The sequence below is a fragment of the Dendroctonus ponderosae genome, unplaced genomic scaffold (genome assembly GCF_020466585.1).
Source record: "Dendroctonus ponderosae isolate FM_Combo_2020 unplaced genomic scaffold, Dpon_F_20191213v2 Dpon_F_20191213_8, whole genome shotgun sequence".
Taxonomy (NCBI): Eukaryota; Metazoa; Arthropoda; class Insecta; order Coleoptera; family Curculionidae; genus Dendroctonus; species Dendroctonus ponderosae.
Genome location: NW_026019016.1, coordinates 11430998 through 11450025, shown reverse-complemented (window position 1 = coordinate 11450025; position 19028 = coordinate 11430998). Strand labels below are relative to the sequence as shown.

The 19028-nt window shown below is 32.7% G+C and overlaps 1 protein-coding gene across 1 annotated transcript; it reads left to right on the top strand.

Annotated features, from left to right (window-relative positions):
- Positions 1-58: 58 nt before the first annotated feature.
- LOC125505467 lies at positions 59-7451 on the top strand. The gene is made up of 4 exons (XM_048669291.1): positions 59-976; positions 1546-1598; positions 3145-3331; positions 7183-7451. Exons 1-4 carry the CDS (start codon positions 953-955, stop codon positions 7357-7359), a joined length of 441 nt encoding a protein of 146 aa, XP_048525248.1. The 5' UTR covers positions 59-952; the 3' UTR covers positions 7360-7451.
- The last annotated feature ends 11577 nt before the right edge of the window (positions 7452-19028 follow it).

Genomic DNA, 19028 nt, shown 5'->3' with positions numbered 1-19028 from the left:
GCAGTACCCTTTTGAATATGAGCTTACGGGACACCCTGTAAATAGCGGTAGTGCCAATCATAAAAATTTGAAAATTTTTACTAATAAACGTTTTTGGTTATTTATAAGTTTACAAGCTAGTAAAATAAGTGTAGTAAACTTGAAACACCTATATGACAATATAAAAAATCACTTAGAAATTATGTACTTAGGCATTTACAAGTACCAAAGGATCATTTATCAAATGGCTTTTAAAGGCTCAGAACTTGTTGGTAAAAGAGAGCCTGGTACTAACGATTCATTGCATATTTCTATCAATGGATAGTGAAAACCTACAGCAAAATGCAATTGGTTTTAGGCTTCGTAGAGCCACATATGAATTTCTCCTATTAAATGGTCGGCTGGTTTCATCCGTGTAATTTTGTCAACTTATGCTTCCTCTAAGGCAATTTTCCAATTGCGACACCTATTGCATATATTGCCGATTGCACAATACGCAACAGGTGCTCATGTGATGGGAAGTAAATTCAGCGACATGTTTCATTTTGAATACATATAGTTTTTACGAAATTTATGTTCGCAAACTTCGCAGTTCTTTTGCCGATCCATCGAGGTACAGGAGCCTGTTTCCGGGCTTTTTTCGTCTCAACAACCGATCAACGTTTTATGGGAAAAGCAGCGGAATAATTGACTTCAATTAGTTCTTCTCGACTACCTCCGGACTGATCAACTCGCACTTTCATTGATACCTAGTGTTATTAGATTTGCGTCTTTTCAAGGATAGCAAAGTTTCGCGTATGTTGCATTTAAACAATGTCCGTCGATGAGTAATTATTCGTGGTTTGAGACTTCAAAAAGTGGTAGATTTAGCGACAAGCTGAACTTTACTAAATGAAGCTTTCTTCGTTAACTAGTGTAATAAAAGAGCGCGTACAATCGACAATTGAACCAGTTTTGCGATCATTAAAACAATATGAAGATCGTTTTCGTTTTGCAGGTGAGTGATTTGTTTATCTGCTATTGCATGCTAGTGATAATTGTAATTAACTTGTTACTTTTTTACGGCAATTATTAAAACATTAATATAAATGAAAGATTGAAATGATTGATCTTCAGAACGTTTTTTTGCATTAAAATTTTTAATTTAATTTAAATTTTTAAGTATTATGCAGTCTTTTATTCTGGCGCTATTCAATTGAGCTTTTTTGTGATTGCTCACAGTAAATAATTCGAATATTCATATCAAATTCAAATTAAGGGGAACTTGTCTGGAAATCAGAGTGTTTAGTACAATTTGAAGATTCTTTTGGGATAGATTTTTCATTTTCGTTTACTTTCTGAAATCTGCTGCCTAATCATCTATGTAATAATTTTCATTAGGCAAATAGATTGTTAACTTTTATGCTTTTGTAACGTATTTCAATCATTTTTATCTCATGCGGTTCAGAAAATACCTTTTTCTCTGCATGAAAGTGTAAAATAAACCAAAAATGACTGGGGCGCGTTATTTTACATGGTGTTTACTTTGTTTTCATAGTATATTTGTTTTAATGTTTACATTTTTAGGTCTGTTTGATAATTCATCAAAATAAGGCCGATAGTTCATTATATGGATTTGGGTAAGTAGTAACATTTCTTTCTGCTAATAAACTAATATTTCAGATTTGAAATGTATATTTCCTTTGAGCACATATTAAAGTTTCTATTTTAATTTTTTAACATCTTCACCTGATGTGTGCAACCGCAAATTAGCACAATAGATAAAGTAGCTTATAAATAATTAGAAAGCATTGGTTTTTGAAAAAGCGAAGTATTGGAACCTTCGTTAAATATGTTGAAATAAAGTTCCTTTCTTGGAAAGCCTTTAATTACCAAAAACCCGCATCTTCTGTTCCTTTTGACTTCACATTGCGACATTGGAATAACCGACATACCATATGTAAGATTGCGTTCTTTGATGTGTTTCGAAATGAGGTGAAATATTCCACAAAAATAAGCAGGTTTTAGTAAATAATTCTTATTGTTTGGCATGAATACCCGCATTATTACATATTGTCGTGAAAGATTGCGTATCCCATACACTAGTTTTCTGATAAGAACAATAGAAGGAACTAATTAAATTCCATGTAAGTTAGGATTTTGTTAAACTGAAGCTTTCATTCTTTTTATACAAAGCTGTTCTTAATCACATGCCACAAAGTGAGCTTTGAGTGAAAAAAAAGCGAGTAATGGCTCTATCAGCATCAAATCTCCCTTTCACCACATCTCTAAAGTGCTTAAGTGATTCGTGTTGTCGTTTAAACTGAAATTAGCGGGCAAGGGAAAGTCTTTAAAATCTCGTTAGAAGGAAAACACACAAGTAATAAAAACAATAATGGCGTAATGGACTGCTTCGAAGCAATGGATCATTTACTAAACCATCAAATTTTGAAGGAATTTGGGACAACAGGGTTTTCTACGTTGTTGGAACTAAGCAGGCAACGAAATATTTCATTAAAAATAAACTGTTTTGCTTTAATGAGCTAATATTATCTTAGCTGTTTCACACATTTTTCCGGGATTTCGATGTCTCTCAATTCAGGTTTTATTAGAGCCATAAACGTTAATTTTACCTGTTAAGGTGTGAAAAGAGTGTGTTATTTATTAAGTAATTTTCAATCCTAGCAGAAATAGAATGCAGAAAGGAATCACCAAGAGGACTTAGTTTTCGTATTGAAGATACATAGAAGGGTGATTTTTCCAGGAGTTTACAAAGATAATTCAATAATTCCCCGCTTTTCCCAATAAGTAAATAATAATATTTCCTCGTTTGTTTCTTCAAAAAATACAAAACAGAAAGTTAGATTTATATAATTTCAGGTACCCTTCGGAAGATTACGAGCGCATTCGAATATATCTGGACGATGACGAGAAGCTGTTGGTTCCAAAAGATTCAAAAGTCGACTATATTAATCCGATTAATAGCGAAGCAAGCGAAGAAGAGTACTTTGAGAGTGGCCCAACATTTCCCACTTATATCACTAAGTATGAGGTTTGAGCAAACCCTTACGTCTGCACAACATTTCCATTGGCACCGTCGTTGTTCATTTTGCACATTTTGGATCTTTTGGAAGCACCATCTTCGTCCTCGGAAATATTTGCTCTAACGGAAAATTTTCATTTCAGGGTTGCTAAAAAGCCTTCGTATGCACATTCATTTTACTCAAAGGCAACGGAGAAACCCTACTTTACTTTGGAGGATCTCAATGTGAAATCCGCACCGGTTGAAAGCCACTTTGGTGGATATTTGGGTGGATATGCTCCATCTTATAGGAAACCGAAAGCGGGAAAATACCGATTGTTGACACCACAGGTAACTATTTTTTTCAAATTCTCTGGAATTTTATTTGCCTTGATTTGGGTTAATTTTCACAATATTTTTCAACAAAGCAATTGAGGTTGAGAGGGGAACACAAATATGACGACTGGCAGAAAAGCTCAATACAGTGAAAAGCAGCCAAAATGGAAAAACAAGATCTTTGATGAAGATCAAGACTAAATTGGTATTTTTGCCTTAATTTGGTCCTTAATTTTTCTGAAGTTTAATTTGTTACATTCGTAAAATGTAAAAGGATTTTACATTTTAAATTTATTTAAACATTTAAATAGAAAATTTATTATTATACGTGCTAAATATGCCGTTATCAAAGTTTTTTCGTGACCTTAAATGAAATAACTTTTGATCTAATAGATAAATCATGGTGATTTCTTCTGAATCAAGCTTAGACAACCAAGAATTTTGGAAAAATATTAAATATGGTCATTCGAAAATATTCAATATATATATATTATTCAAGAAATCGTTCCTAATCTTATTTCTCTTTTCTGAAGAAACGCCCGGGATGCATAAATCGATAAATTGATCTTCAATTTGTATCTGGTGCTCATTTGGGTTGTCTAAAGGGACGGGTTTCGTTAGGAAAAAAATATTTATCTTTTGACGTTTTTAGGATGGGTTTTCACCAGGTTCTTCTTAAGCGAGTCTCTAAAGAACCACTGCCAGTATCTTGATATAATCAATTTAAATCTGTTGTGAATTTGGGTTCCTTTAAAAGACGGCTGTAATCAGCAAAAATGTATGAATTTGCACGTTTTTAGAGTTGGTTTTTGCTTCTGCACCATGTTTCTCTTGCGCGCGTTTTTAATCAACCACTGGGAATATCTGACTGCGGGCTTCAAGTTCCTTCAGACGAATCCTCAATTTATATCCGGTGTAAAGTTGGGTTCCTTGAGAAAATGGCTATAATCAACAGAAATTTATGAAATTTGGACGATTTTGAGCTGGTTTTTGTTTCTATACCATGTTTTTCGTAAGAGTGTTTCCAAAGAAACACTGGCAATATCTTAATACAGGTTCAGTTATCGACAGATGAATCCGCAATTTATATCTTTTTATGAACTTGGGCTTTCTGAAAGGACGGGTTCGGTCATAAAAAAATCTTAATCTTTGGACGTCTTAAAGGGCGGTTTTTTTTTCTGCACCAGGTTCTTCGGAATCGCGTTTCTAAAAAAACCACTGGCAACATCTTGATAAGAGTTCCAGCTACCGACAGATAAAGCTTCAGTTTATATGGTGTGAATTTGGGTTTCCCAAAGGGACGGCTTCCTTCAGAGAAAAATTTTGACCTTTGAATGTTTTTAGGGCAGTTTTCTTTTCTGCACCAGGTTCTCCTTAAGCGCGTTTCTAAAGAACCACTGGCAATATTTTGATAAGGGTTTCAGCTGCCTACAGCGGAATCTTCAATTTATATCTGCTGTGAATTTGGCTTCACGCAAAATCGGCAAAGTCACAGAACGTTTATGAGCAAGTCAAGTATAAATCTAATACAATTTTTTAAAAGTTTTTACACTATGAGTTCGCTCCAAAATACAAAAAAAATTACTACAATTTTTTTAAAACCTTTGAGTGGCTCCTAAAAAGTTGTTTTAGGGTTTGAAAAAATCTTGTGCTGCCAAACGTGTACCAAAATAGCCGTTTCCAGAAACAACCAGCGCTGCAAATATCTTTGATAATTTAAACTCCCCGGGCTCTAAAGCGATGATCAAAATGAACTTTGGTCCTGAAACATATTTTTACGCCAAGTCTATGGGCTTTTAATGAATTTTTCAAATTCTGAAAAATTTTGATACCTGACCAAGTTACAAGGTAAAGAGTGGAAGAATGTGCAAGATTGAGAGATTTACGATTGCCAATATCAGAGTCCATTTCGTTCCAAACTGTCGCAAATGCAAATTTTCTTATATACAGTGAATGTGTCGAGAATGCACTTTGCCAACAATCTGGTGTTCTATTTTGAAAATGAGTTAATCGAGGTAACATTATTTTGTTCGGGATTGAGAAAATCGTCTTTTCGACCTTAAAATCATCATAAATTTTTCAATCGATTGCAATTTTTAGAGATGCAGTTTTTATAGAAAATCGTACGTTTTTCGAAAAACCCAGTTTTCTTTCTGAACATTTCTACATACATAAAACATACATTTAAGTCTCTTATCTGATTTCAAGTTTGCAAAATACGATTTTTAGATCAAATCACTCGCTTTCGAACGAATTTTCAATGGTCGAAATCGGGCCCGTATTAAGAGAGTTACCAATTTCGCCAATTTGTCCGGATCCAAGTATATGTCTTTAATTGGCCTTTAAAAATTTTTACAACATTCCTGACTGCCTAAGCTTCATTTAAAAAAATCACGATGATTCATTGATTAGATACTGAACAGTTGCTTGAGTTTCAAAGAAGAAAAACCAAAATGTGACACTGTGCACCGCTAATATTGAAAAATATTCAATTTAAAATGACTATTGTAAATTTGGCTCTTCGAAGCAACGATCATGTGGTGAATAATACTAAAATAACATTATTTATTCAGCAATACAAACCTAATTAAGGAACAAACAAGAATCTAACCGATTCCCAAACCAGAAAAGCCACAAATAAAGTCATTTTCCCAGGCGGAGTAACTTTTAACTTGAACCATACAGAGGGACAAGGCAGAACCGTTTTGTGTAACTTTTTGAATGCGATGGGAAGTTGTAACAACGAAGCAGGCAATAAAATGAATAAAATTAGAATTAGGAAAAGTACCACCATATATCTTCTTTTTAAACAGCAGGGTGTCTGGGAGTGTGTGGGCGATCGAATTGAACTAGAACCATGGCGGTACCTTTTGCGGTCCGCTATGAAGAATTTATAGATCAAATGGTTATTAATGGTACCGATAAAGGAACATGTTATTTAAAGAGGAACGTGGAAGAACAACTTGTATTTTATACATTACAGCTGGAATTAGGCGCGGTTAAGCATTCTAAACTCAAAGGGTTTGATTGGAGTTTTCAACAAAAGTGCTTCATTACTTTTGAAGAGCTGTTGAAATTTTATCTCTCTCACTACGCAAATCAGTAAGAAAATGAAGGAAGGGAATAAAAAAGTTCTGCTTCATGGAGTTAATTTGGGTTAGTTTGTCTTATAAAGATTTCTTGCAAATGTTGAGGCTGCAGTTTGTTTTACTGGTCAGATCACAGTCACTTCAGTTGTTTGCAATTAATTTATTTGTTCTTTAGTTCGATTTCTCTGTGAGATGTTCAGGTTCCTACAGCTGCAAAGAGCTGAAACGATATCGGCAAAAACAAAGCGAATGACGAAAGCAAACTCAAAACTCCAAAAAAACATGTGAACACAAATTGAAAAATCACCCTGTACAAAACCAATTTCCTTGCTTCTTCCAAGCGCGTATGGTTATGCCCATCTTAAAGCTCCCAGCTAAGCTCTTGTGCTTCAGTTTTAATCAATAGACATCGGAAATTAATTAAGAAACCCTCCAGAACCCATCTCAAATCGACCATAAAACCGAGTGGTTCATATTAGATCAATTTTTAATTGGGGAGACGTTGACCCTAAGAAGAATACGTGGGCGACTTGACCACTGATCGTGTGTGAAACCTGCTAAGCCCTTTACTAAGTGAACACAATCTTGATTTAAAGATACGTAATTTCAGGGTTTTCTAGTTAAGTTAATGGGGATTTAAATATTTTAAGAATTAATTTACGCTGGTATTGGGGAAACCATTGTCTTTGTGTTCTCCTAAAAAGATGCATTGGGGTAATGAGTGAAGCTAATAAATGTAAATTGAGTGAACAAAGTAGCAATTATCTGAACTTTTAGGTTACTAAACAGCCACCAGCTTCTTTAGGCAAATTTATACTGCCGATCTTCCTTCTGCCTAACGCTTGGACGAAAGGTGTAAACCTCCAGGAATCCGAGCAAGTTAAACCTGTTACCGAACATTTAGAGGACGACTTGAAGTATGACTTCCGCACAAAAACGCACTCATTGCGTTGAAAATTAGCTCCTATTTTAAGGTCTTGTAATATGAAGTAGTCAATAGTGTTTAAGTAAGTTTTGTTAAAATAAACCGAAAATTATATGTAAAATAGCTTCATTTAAGATCATTTAGACTATAATTACTTATTTAGTTTGGATTTTAATGTCCTTAAGATAAAATGCCGACAATGTTTTTTTCGGGAAAAGTGTAATAAGGAATTTAAAACATCTTTAGTATGGGTTGTTATAAAGCTTTCACCCACTCTTAAAAATGTTGATTAAATCAGGAAAACATTTCTGTGAAAGAACGTCAACAACTTTCCGAAATAGTTAAAATATATTTAGGCAGCTGCGGTAAAAAATCAGTTAAGTTTTCTTAGAATATTCAATAGTTTTGAGTTCAACCGCTGACTGATCACAAAGACGCAACTTATTGAACTTGAATTTTTTTTAGAATTTTAGCCAATTTACGGATCCAAAAGAGCTCAGTTGTCCATTTATTAGTTCAACTCACGTATCTTCATTCAGTTCTTCTCCTGCGTATGTAAATAAGCAAAATGAAGCAATTATTTAAATGAAGCTACACAAATTTAAATGAAAGAGACCACAAGAACGCCAGCCAATCTCATTCGGATATCATTAATGAAATGGAAAAAATTAGTACGGTTAATCTGAAATTCGAATTCGACTAGAAACCAGAAAATTAAGATTTCTCCAGAAAAAAGCGGCGTTCAGTTTTAATCGGGATTCGTGCTTAATCAACTGTTGATTTTATCATGTGCAGTTAACGTTAGTTTGATTTAGGACAAATCCGATGGACTTTAACGGTGAATTTACACGTGCATTTCGGCACGTAGATCGAGGTTTTATTTCGGCTTTATTAGGATAATATTTCATCGAGCAGGTATTAATTTATCAAGTGGAAATCGGTGTAAGATCAGATTAAATTTCTTAGATTGCGGCTAGTTTATGGGTAATCGATCTAAGCACTGATAGGTTAAAAAACCTTTATTTGCTTTCTTGTATTTGTGCAATTGACAAATTTGATCATCAATTTTTTTGAAGTTATTCTAAGAGCGTCATTGCGAGGTAAAATGGTGATTTAAAAAATGTTTCATGTCGAAAACAATCAGGCAGTAAAAAATGTTTAATAAATATTGAAAGGACCTAATTCTGAAAAACGATTGTTTGATTATCTAATTTCTTAAATAAATACTGTGCCAGTTTCAACAATCAAAATAAGTTCTTTAACTTATACTGAGGCTTTTTATGTAGAATGTTTGAATTAGTTTAGCACGTTCGATAAATTTAAGTATGTCCAAACCTACTTATAAGGACAAAATAAGAAAAATTTAGTAAAAAACCTACCTGTCTAGAACAAGTTAAGGAGCGCTCGCCATCTCTACCTCAGCGAAGAAAGTAGATGAAGAATTGTTGAAAAACGCCCAGAACATTTTTTGAAGAAATCGCACCAGATGCTTTACAGAAGTAGCTTTAGATGTCGCGTTGGACGACAAAATTCAATTTTTTCGTGGTTTTCCAAGCGTTATTTGCATTTCAATAATTGTTTTTCTTAACTAAAATTAATCTAATTAAAATTTAAGCAAGCAAATAATTGATATAAAAATGTAATTCATTTGGACATATGTAAAATACAAACTTACTTGTTTGAAAATGTTTATAGGACGTTTCTAAGCTGAGAAGCTTGAAAAGCAAGAAAATAACCATAGGTTTCCGTGACCATTGCTTTAAACTTGAGAGTTTTTCAGTCTTTTAGGCCGGCTCAAGGATAATTTGTTTTGGACGTTTCGCAAGCTCAAGAGCATCCTCAGAGGTATGTTCGCATCCGTATCGAACACACCTCTAAAGAGCCAAAACACCCGTGCTTGGAAAACATCAGAAATATTTTTTTCACGACGGTCTGAAAAACTCGCCAGCTTCTGCCTTCGTTGAAAGGATGTGATATTCTTTGTAAAACTAAACTTTTTAAGCTAGCGGCTTTTTGAAACTGATGAGTTTTTCGTGCTTTTAGGTCTTCTTGGTCAGGGAGCCAACATGCTTCTGAAGATGGAAGTAACTCATGCTTGCGAAACGTCAGGAAGAAATTCCTATCGCCGATTGCCTAAAAGTTTCAATCAACAATGTTAATTGTTTAGAAAAATGCTTGTGAATCACAGTAATTTACATCACATGATTAATATTGAAATTTATAAAAAATTATGAACGATTATTATTATTTATGAATATTTTCTGAAAAGACACGCGAAAGAAAAGAGTAATTATTAGTTAAAGCTCTGCTCAGAGGTAAAACATGAAAGTTGTTTTCTTACTTTAAAATTTTCTCGTTTATAGCAGGCAAAATATGTTTTATGTAAATACTTTTCTGATATGTTTGTCTCTAAACCTTTAAATAATTACGTCTTTTGTGTTTACCGGCTATTGATAATTTTCAAGTATAATTAAAGATAAATATAAAATTTACAAAGGCAACATCATAGATATTTGTTGAAAATATCCTTATGGGTGATGCAAAGAATTAATTTCGGCAACCACAAAAAGTTCACACAGTTTATTAGGGGTGATATTAAAGTTTTAAAAGCAAAAGCAATTAGAAGCCAACCAACAAAGGGTTTCTTATCAAGCTCAAAATTTTAAATTCATTTACCATTGGCTTAAATTCCTAAAACGTTTTTGTTCAGCCTCTGAATAAAGTTCACTCTTTATCCCAGGCGGATGCTCTTTAACTCATCTATGAATGATATAACAGTTTCAGTTGCGAAATCGACGGTTTCCTAGTTAAAGCTCCACTGGAATAAATAACTTTCACCAAATCGCTTGAACTTTAACGAACTGGCTTTTCTATCAATTCGCTTTTGGCTATACATATTTAAAACCCATTGAAGTTGCTGTGTTTCGGCCATTTATTTGTGCCATAATTCTAACACACCTCGGAACTGGTTCTGTAGTAACATTTCCATATTTTCAAATTTATTTTGTGGTCCCGGAAACCTTGCCGTAATTTTTTTAACGAACTGGACTAAATGAATAAACATTTTACATTAGTTTTTACTAACAACTAGAGTCAAAGTATTCAATATAAAAATGCAACTTTGGTATGGAATCCTGAAGAGATATCGAACATGAATTTTGCCAATTAAGCTATCAGCTGGCGAGCAATTACGCGAATTTCTCCCATTTTATGTGACATGATGCATTTTTTGCTAGGTTTATAAAACTTTAAATAGTCGTTTAAGTATTTAATAGGAATTTTCAACGATTTCTCAATAGTTCATTCCCAGTATCTGTTAATTTTATTAGGGTTTTTCGTGAGCTTTGCCTTGAAGTTTCTCCAAGTTATTTTATCATACAGGCAAAAGCTGGAAGTTTTTAGGGATGTATAGTCCAAGTTTCATTTATCCCCATTTACTTTCTCCAATACTGGTATTGTTTCTTAGTCTTTTTTTAATAGTAGCGTTAATAAAGCTGCAACTTAAACAGTCGTTTAGGTATGACGAGAATTATCTCCGATTTTCCGACAGTTTTTTGGCAGTGTCGGTTAGTTTTATTAATGCTTTTAGTCAGCTTTGCTTTAAAGTTTATCCAGTTATTTCATTATAAAAGGAAATCCTGGCGTTTTTTGGGGGTTTATAGTTTATGTTTGGTTCTTATAGTCTCGCATATAACGAAACTAATTTCACTTTCTTCCAGTCGTCGCATTTTCTGTTGCGCAGACATTTTTTTCAGGCCTAATAAGTTGTTCCAACTAAAATATTTGTTTAAATATTTAATAAGAGATTTAAGCGGTTTTTCAAACATTTATTTGCAGGGTATTATTTGCAAGTTTATTAGTTTTTCTGAGCTTAACCAGTTTCTTTTTAAATTAATATAGCAAAATCTGGTCGTTTATGGTCTTAATTTCATTCATGTAATTTAAGTTATTTCACTTTCTTCTAGTCGTCTATTGCTCATTGGCTATTTTTTTACCAATATTTTAATTTAAATAGTTGTTTGATTATTTAATAAGAAACTTCAGCAAAGTTTTTCATTCAATTCAATTTCAGGCAAAATCTGGAGCTTTTGTGTGGTTTATGGTCCAAATTTCATTCAAAAATCCCTTTTCACGTTCTTATAGTCCTGGCAGTGGTTCTTAGTATTTTTTGTCAGACTTGAAAAAACCTTAAATTAAATATGTTGTGGTTGATTAGATGTGTGCTCTTTAAATTTTTAAATTTGTATTGTATAACGATGTCACACACAAGTGTTGAAACTCCACCAGGCTCTAGGCTAAAAACCTCTGTTTTCGATTTTAGAGCCCTGAGGATGACTTGAATAAAGTCGAAACGTTGGCCCACGAAAAAGTACTGTTTTATTTTGCCACCATTCGTTGACCGAAAATCCCACTATTGAAAAACTAATTACTTAAATTAAATCCTGGTTTAATTATTTAATAAGATTCTTCCCTAATTTATCAAAAAAAGTTATCAGTCCTTAGAGCATTGCCGTTCTTCAGCTGAGTTTCTTCCGTTATTTTATTATGAAAGCAAAATTGGTAATTTCTTAGGGGTTTATTTTTAAAATTTCCTACGAAACTTCCCGTATTACTAATCTCTTTCTTCCAGTTCTAGCATTATTTATTAGTACTTTTTTTCGAGACTCAATAAAACGTTAGCTTAGAAAGTTGTGCTCGTTTCTTTTTGTGAATGTATTCGGATATTTTATTATCAAAGAAAAACCTGAAGCTTTTTGAGGTTTTATATCCTGAATTTCATTATTAAATTGCTGTAGTTATATAATTCAATTAATTTCACTTTCTTCTAGTTCTCGTTTTGCTTAATAGCCTTTTTTGTTTACTCTTCCCTTAACAAGACTTCATAATAGTCGTTTAACTATTTAATAATTATTATTTTCAACAATTTGGCAATAATTGATGGTCAGTGTCTGTTAATTTTATTAACTTTTCGTGCGCTTCGCCTTAAAGTGTCTCCGGTTGCTGCATTATCAAGGCAAATTCTGGAGGTTTATACTTACTCTAATTCCATTAATAAATTCCTGTGTTTAACTACTCTCATTTTATTTATTTCCAGTCCTAGCATTGTTTCTTTGTCATTTTTTACTAGATTTTAAAAAAACGTGAAATGAAACCGTCATTAAATATCTAAAAGAATTTTGGCAATTCCTCATTAATTTTATTAGAGCTTTTTGTAAATTTTTGCTTAACGCTTATTTCATTATTAAGATAACGCCCCAAATTTCGTACAAAAATTCTCCCATGTAACTAGTCTCATTTCACTTTCTTCTAGCCTAGTCTAGTGGCATTATTTTTAGTGATGATTTTCCTTGCACTGGTTATTTGCTTGCACTTTTCTTAACATGTTAACTAAAATTCCAGCAACTTTCTATGCAGTTCCGAGGCAGCTAAAATTATGCAAATTTGCGCCGTTTTTCCTCGAAGAGTATCAGTTGAATTGGTGATTTACCTGAGGAAATTCTTAAAACGTTGATTATTCAAGAAATGTCAGATTAATCTTCGAACTCACTTTCACGTGATGATATATATGTACATAAGTGTAGTTTGCGGAAATTTAAATTTTAGATGCAACCATTACAATGAATTCGCAATGCAAATAGAAATAGCTGTGTTATATGCATGCTAATGGACACTTGAAGATTTGAAAGGATTTGCGTATGCTTTGGGCAATTGGAGATATTGAGAATATTGATAGAAAGATCAAGCCAATAGGTGCTAAAAAGTATAATAAAAATACATTACAATGAGAAGAAATACGCAAGTATAATAAAAATTGTATACGCATAGGTATTTCGGTTTTACACGGTTTGAGCCAAACGTGTCAGTTGCAATTAAATAATGATTAGTTTTCAAATTTATCAATGATTATGTAAATCCCGCCAATACAGTAATTTCTTCCTAAGAATGATGAGGTGAAAGGATTTATACGCAATTAGAGAGCAAAGACCAGACTAAAACTAAGCAGGAAATATATGCATCTTCTTAGCCTTTAACCTCTATTACTTTCTTTTTCCTTTATTCGCGCATTTAGGTAGGCATCGATTTTCGTTTTTCAAAGCATGGATTAACGTTTTGGTTTTTAAAAATTTGAACTTTTCCCGCTCACAGTTCTGCAGCTGATTTGTTGTTTTTTTACGCAATAAAGTGAACAATTTTGTTCTCTGAAGAACAATTGCACCAAAAGAGTTTAATTGTTTCAAGTGCGTAATTGCTAAGTGAAAGTATTAGTTGTTGCTTTCGAGAATTTTTCACACTGAGCAAAAACAATAGGAAACTATTAAAATGACATAAATATTGAAAGATGCTTATAAATGATAATTAAATGGGAAAACGTTTCTTTTAGTTCTTCTATCGCTTTCAGGACATCATTAAGGATTGTAAGTTTTAAACGCCTGAGGCCATTTTCTTAGATTTTGTAGTTAATTCTCTGAAAATAACGAAACTTCGTCTAAACCATCTTTATAAAAAGTGTTTAATGGATATTTATAGGCTGGGGTTATTAGTAAAAAAATATATAATCAAAAACCGTGATTATATTATTGTTTATGCCGGCCGTTCCCATTACTCCCGTTATCTATGATCTTCTCACGCTTGTGGTTTAGGTGAAACGCATTTCTCGTATGTTGCGACTTCGTTGCATCATTTGCTCAAGACGACAAAGCACACACGTATTTTAATAATAAGAAAAGCTGAAGTGTTCCTTGATAGTCCTTTCACTAGCATAGCGGGATAGTCTTCCCTGAATGTAAATATACTGATGTAACAGCATTATGAAGAGTTCTGAGTGCCAATTTAATAGCCAGCAAATACTCTCAGTGGTTTTCCTTACAACCTAATAATCTGTTGCGGCCTGGCCAATTTTTGCCATTTTTTTGAAGTGGAATGGAAAAAGTATTGCCTCTGCCTGCATGTCTGTTGGGTGACTTGAGTAGCTCAGCAGCCATGTTGTGTAGGGTCTTAAGCCCGGATAAAGTGAGGAGGGTTTTGAGGTGAGACTAGCAACCTACCTTGAGTAACAAACTGAAAAAGGCTAACAGATCAAAGAGAGTAGCCTCGGAGAGGACGGAAAAAACTTAWGTCGAYCCRGCGAGATTAAGAAAAAGACGATTTTGGAAARGAGAACACCTAGGAATATCCACTTGGAATGCCACAAGACTAATGACTACAGAGCAAGAAATAATAATAGAGCTCAATAACGATAATATAGATATATGTGCATTGTCACAATCGAAAAAGAAAGGCAAGGGAAAATTATAATTAGCGGAGTATATAGGAGGATTTTCAAGGACTGTTGCGCATTAATTTTGCAGTATTTCAGAGATATAGCGTTGAATTTAATCTTTTATGGCTTCAATCGTTGTTGGTTTGTTCGCCTAAACTTGTGGCTTTAAAAACCCCCAGATACAAAAGTCCAAAGGCGTTAAATCGCATTATCTGGGCGGCCAATGCCGATCTCCAAAACGAGAAATTACACTACCAGGAAATTACTCGTGTAGTAACTCAACAGTTTCTCTGCCTGTATGGCATGTTGCACCGTCCTGTTGATACAACATACTGTTGAGATCCATATTTTGCAATTTTGGCACAAATAAGTTAGTTAACATTTCACGATAACGAACACCACTCACGGTTGATGCTTGACCAACTGCATTTTCGAAGAAAAATGGTGCCCATGATCTTCCCGCTTTAGCTCTTGAGCCAATTCAACTTTGTACACATAAAGGTCCAACTTTTTTGTTAAAATTCRGTGYRTAGTGRTGGAAACACAAAAGTAAAATCTAAGACATTAATWAATAAAATAAAATAACTCCTGGTTCTTATTCATTAAAAGTCTCCAAAAAGARCGAGAATTTCTCCGACAAACTGGAGTTGCACTGGAATATAACTGCTGAATGCAGTTTTTAGGCTTACACCGTCATTTTTGCCATTTTAGCTATTGTTGTTTCTGATACCGTAGTTCTTTCTAAAACACATATCAGCTTTTCCTTCCAAGAAAAAATTGATAATTTTTTGAAAATGCGTTGTCTGGTTTTCCCCTTTAATTTTTATTATATTCTTATTCTTCCTGGGTCCAGGGGCGGTTACGTTTCGGCGAGGCAACAGCGCCATCATCAGATTTAAAATTGACACAAACTGCAAACACCAATTCACAATTCAAACATGTTCTATAAAAGCTATAATTTATAAAGCGTTAAAACATTCATCAGCTCTGTTTAACTCTGTAGCATTTAACGCATTTTTTTTAACATGCAAAGGTTTTTATACCTTTTCTGCATTTTTAGCTGTAAATGTGATTCCTTTTCTGTCCAAAATTTTGCCTGAGTATTCTGAAACTGAGCGACAATAGTTCATAAATTTAAGATTCAGATCACATTTATACCTGGTTAGAAGTGTTTTTCATATTTAGGTCAACTTTCTGACAACCTCTATACCTTCTAGTTTAGAATGCGTAAAGTTTTTTTTTAGTTTGGACAAAAGGTGCGACCAGGATTCCATGCCAAAATAACCCAATTTTCGTCAAATTCTAGCTCGATTTTGCCGTCTCCCTCGTTTGTCGAATTGTTTATGCTTCGATTGCACCCGTGGATGCGTTTTTTAAGACCGTAGTAGGAAGTATATGTTAAATCAGTCATGGATCCGAAACATTCCTTTTTATTTGGCTCCAATCGGAGAACGTAAAATTCCGATAAAAATTATTGATGCATCAGAACGAATCGCCAATCGCCCCGAGTGTAAAAAACTGTAAAAGTAAAATCGTAATTAATTAATGGAATAAAATTACTCGTGGTCCTAATTCATTAAAAGTCTCCAAACAGAACTAGAATTGCTCCGAAAAACTGGAATTGCACTCGAATATAACTAACTGTTGGATGTAGTTTTTCGGCTTACACTGTAATTTTTGGCGGTTTTCGCTCTTGTTGCTCTTAAATCTAAAATGAAAAATTCAGAATTTTCTGAAAATGCGTTCTCTGGTTTTCCTCTTTAATTTTGTAGCGCTTATCGTAACTTTTTTTGAAAATATGGAACGATTTTTATTCCTTTTCTGCATTATTTACTGTAAATCTGATTCCTTTTCTTTCCTATTACTTTTTTCTAATTATCTTTTCTTCTATTACTGTTTCATCTGTTTCCGGCCGTCACCTTACATAGTCGGCTTTTATTGTGTTTGCGTTTTTTATTCGGTTGTCCGAGTCTTTTTTTCCTCAAAGTTGCAATTTTCATCGTTTTCATGTCTCTCATCTGGTAAATCACTTCGGTAATTTTCTTATCACTGTATTTCCTTCAACTCTCTCATTATCTAAGTTACTGTATCTCGTTTTTTTTATTTGTATCACGTGAATTACTTTTTGGACCACTATTATTATTTTTGTAAATTATCTATTACAAGAGAAAGTTCAATGTCATCTGAATGTTCATCATGGTCAAAATTTACCTTTTCAAGTATTTGTTAGTATAGAATTACTGTTTGGAGTTTCCATAAAACTTTGTTTAAAATTATAAAGCTTCTTGAACTTTTATTCATTCGGTAAAACGTCTTATTGTCCGGTTTGAGTAAAAATAAATATTAAACTAAGTCTTGTCATGAAGTTGTTGAGCTTATTTTCTTCGTGAAAAAATGTAATGGCATCAATGTAAATATATGTTTTATATAATATAATTTAGTATCTTGCCTGAAATATTTGGCAACGTGATTTATTAATTATATCTACTTGACAAAAGATGCGATTTTTTTCTTTTTTCTTAATCAAAACCTACTACTTAAAATTGATCTTTTGAAAACCTCTGTTGTCTTACCATCCGTATAAACTAATTCAAATACAATAATTGTTTAAATTAGACCTAAACTGAAATAATTTTTTAGTGAAACTGTGATTAATACTTTCGCCAATTTTTGGTCTACTTTTTATAGAAACAATGCATGCAAAAAATATGCTTCAAACATGCGACACTTTCAGAGCATCAATTTATTTATTTACTTCGTACGTCCATAAGTACTTCTCCGTAGCACTTTAATGTATACACGATAATGCAATAACAATTTCGCTTAAAACAGGACTTTTACTTTTATTGACTGACCGCCAGTGAGGAAATCTGATTGACAAATGTCTCAAAGAACCGCTTGAGCCTTAAGGTATTGGAGAAAACTATTAACACATTTTTAAACTCTTTTGTTTAATTGACAAATAAGACGACTTGTTTTATGTAGATGTGTTTGTTTAAGTCGAATAATCATAATTTATGGTAATTCGCGTGCAAGAGTTTGTTATTTCGAATGTTTTCAGGAAATCATGGAAAATTTATATAATTTGTTATCTCTTAGTCAAATTTCATGTTTGTATATTTCCACGAATTTTCTTTATATGATATCAGTGAACTGCAATGCCTCTTAATGAGCGGTGATCCCATAAATTACTGGTCTGTGTGTCTGTTGATCTTTCCTGATGTTCTTTAATTGAAAATATTATATGCTTTTTGAGGATTTTAAAGATTAACTTGAATTAAAATAGTGTTAACTAAAAGCCATTTTCTTTGATTATAAATGACATGACGTGAAATGTTAAATATTTTCAGAAATGCGCATTTTTTATTGTCTTGTCGCAATTTTCAGTCAAAGGTTTGAAGATGTTTTTGGATTTATTTCAATGAAATCTGAAATTTCTCAGACATGTTTAATTTTTTTTAAGTTTAAAGATTATTAAATCCTCTTCGCTTTATTTTAATATTTACAGATTTTTATAAATATATGTTTATTTACTTGATATTTAAAAAAATCTATCTGATTTATTAAACGACAAACATATGTTGATATATGATTTTCCCATTAAAACAGTAAAGTTTTGGGCCGTGGAAGTTTTACTTGAAACTTTTTATTAATTTTTCATAAGAATTTTTTTTTAAGACGAATGAACTAAAAATATTTTTAACGAAATTTTACGGGGTTCAAGTAAAAACGAATTTAAATATCTTGAATAAGCGAAAAAATATAATTAAATTTGGCAAAATCCTTTAAGTTTTAACACCGGAAGGCAGAGGATAATTGACCAATACATACTTAGTAATAATATTAATAACGATAAAAGTAGCAATAACTAGTAGGATAACTAAGGGTAACACCAGAAGGCAAAGAAGGAATATTAAAAAGTAGCAATAAATGTAAAGGAATAAAATAGGGTAAGTAAAAAATTGAAAATCAGAAAGTAAATGATATGATTAGTGCATTTTTAGCAATAATATTCATGTTTAAAAACGAAAGTATTTCGCAAAGAGGTAGAAACTCCATAAAATTGGAATTTTCAAGAAACTAATTCATGAGAAAAACAGAGTCGAAAGGCCAATTTAAAGCAATAACAGCTAATTTAATTTGCTAAACTTTTTCTCATGCACATGGTTAACACGTTGAAAAGAGCGAAAAAATACACTTTTTAACTTAGTCCTACTTATTAGCGAAAAAAACATTAATAAAAAACTGAAATTTTTGAAATTAAAAATATTCGTAAAATATATTAAAGCAAATTAAAATCACCATAAAAAAAACAAAATCCAGAAAAGTTCCTATTAAACAGATTCCAATTGAAATTATTGGGTTTATGAAAGCTCCAATTGATATTTAAGATATTTAATGGGGATAAAGGGGTGATTATGATATATTTGATATAAT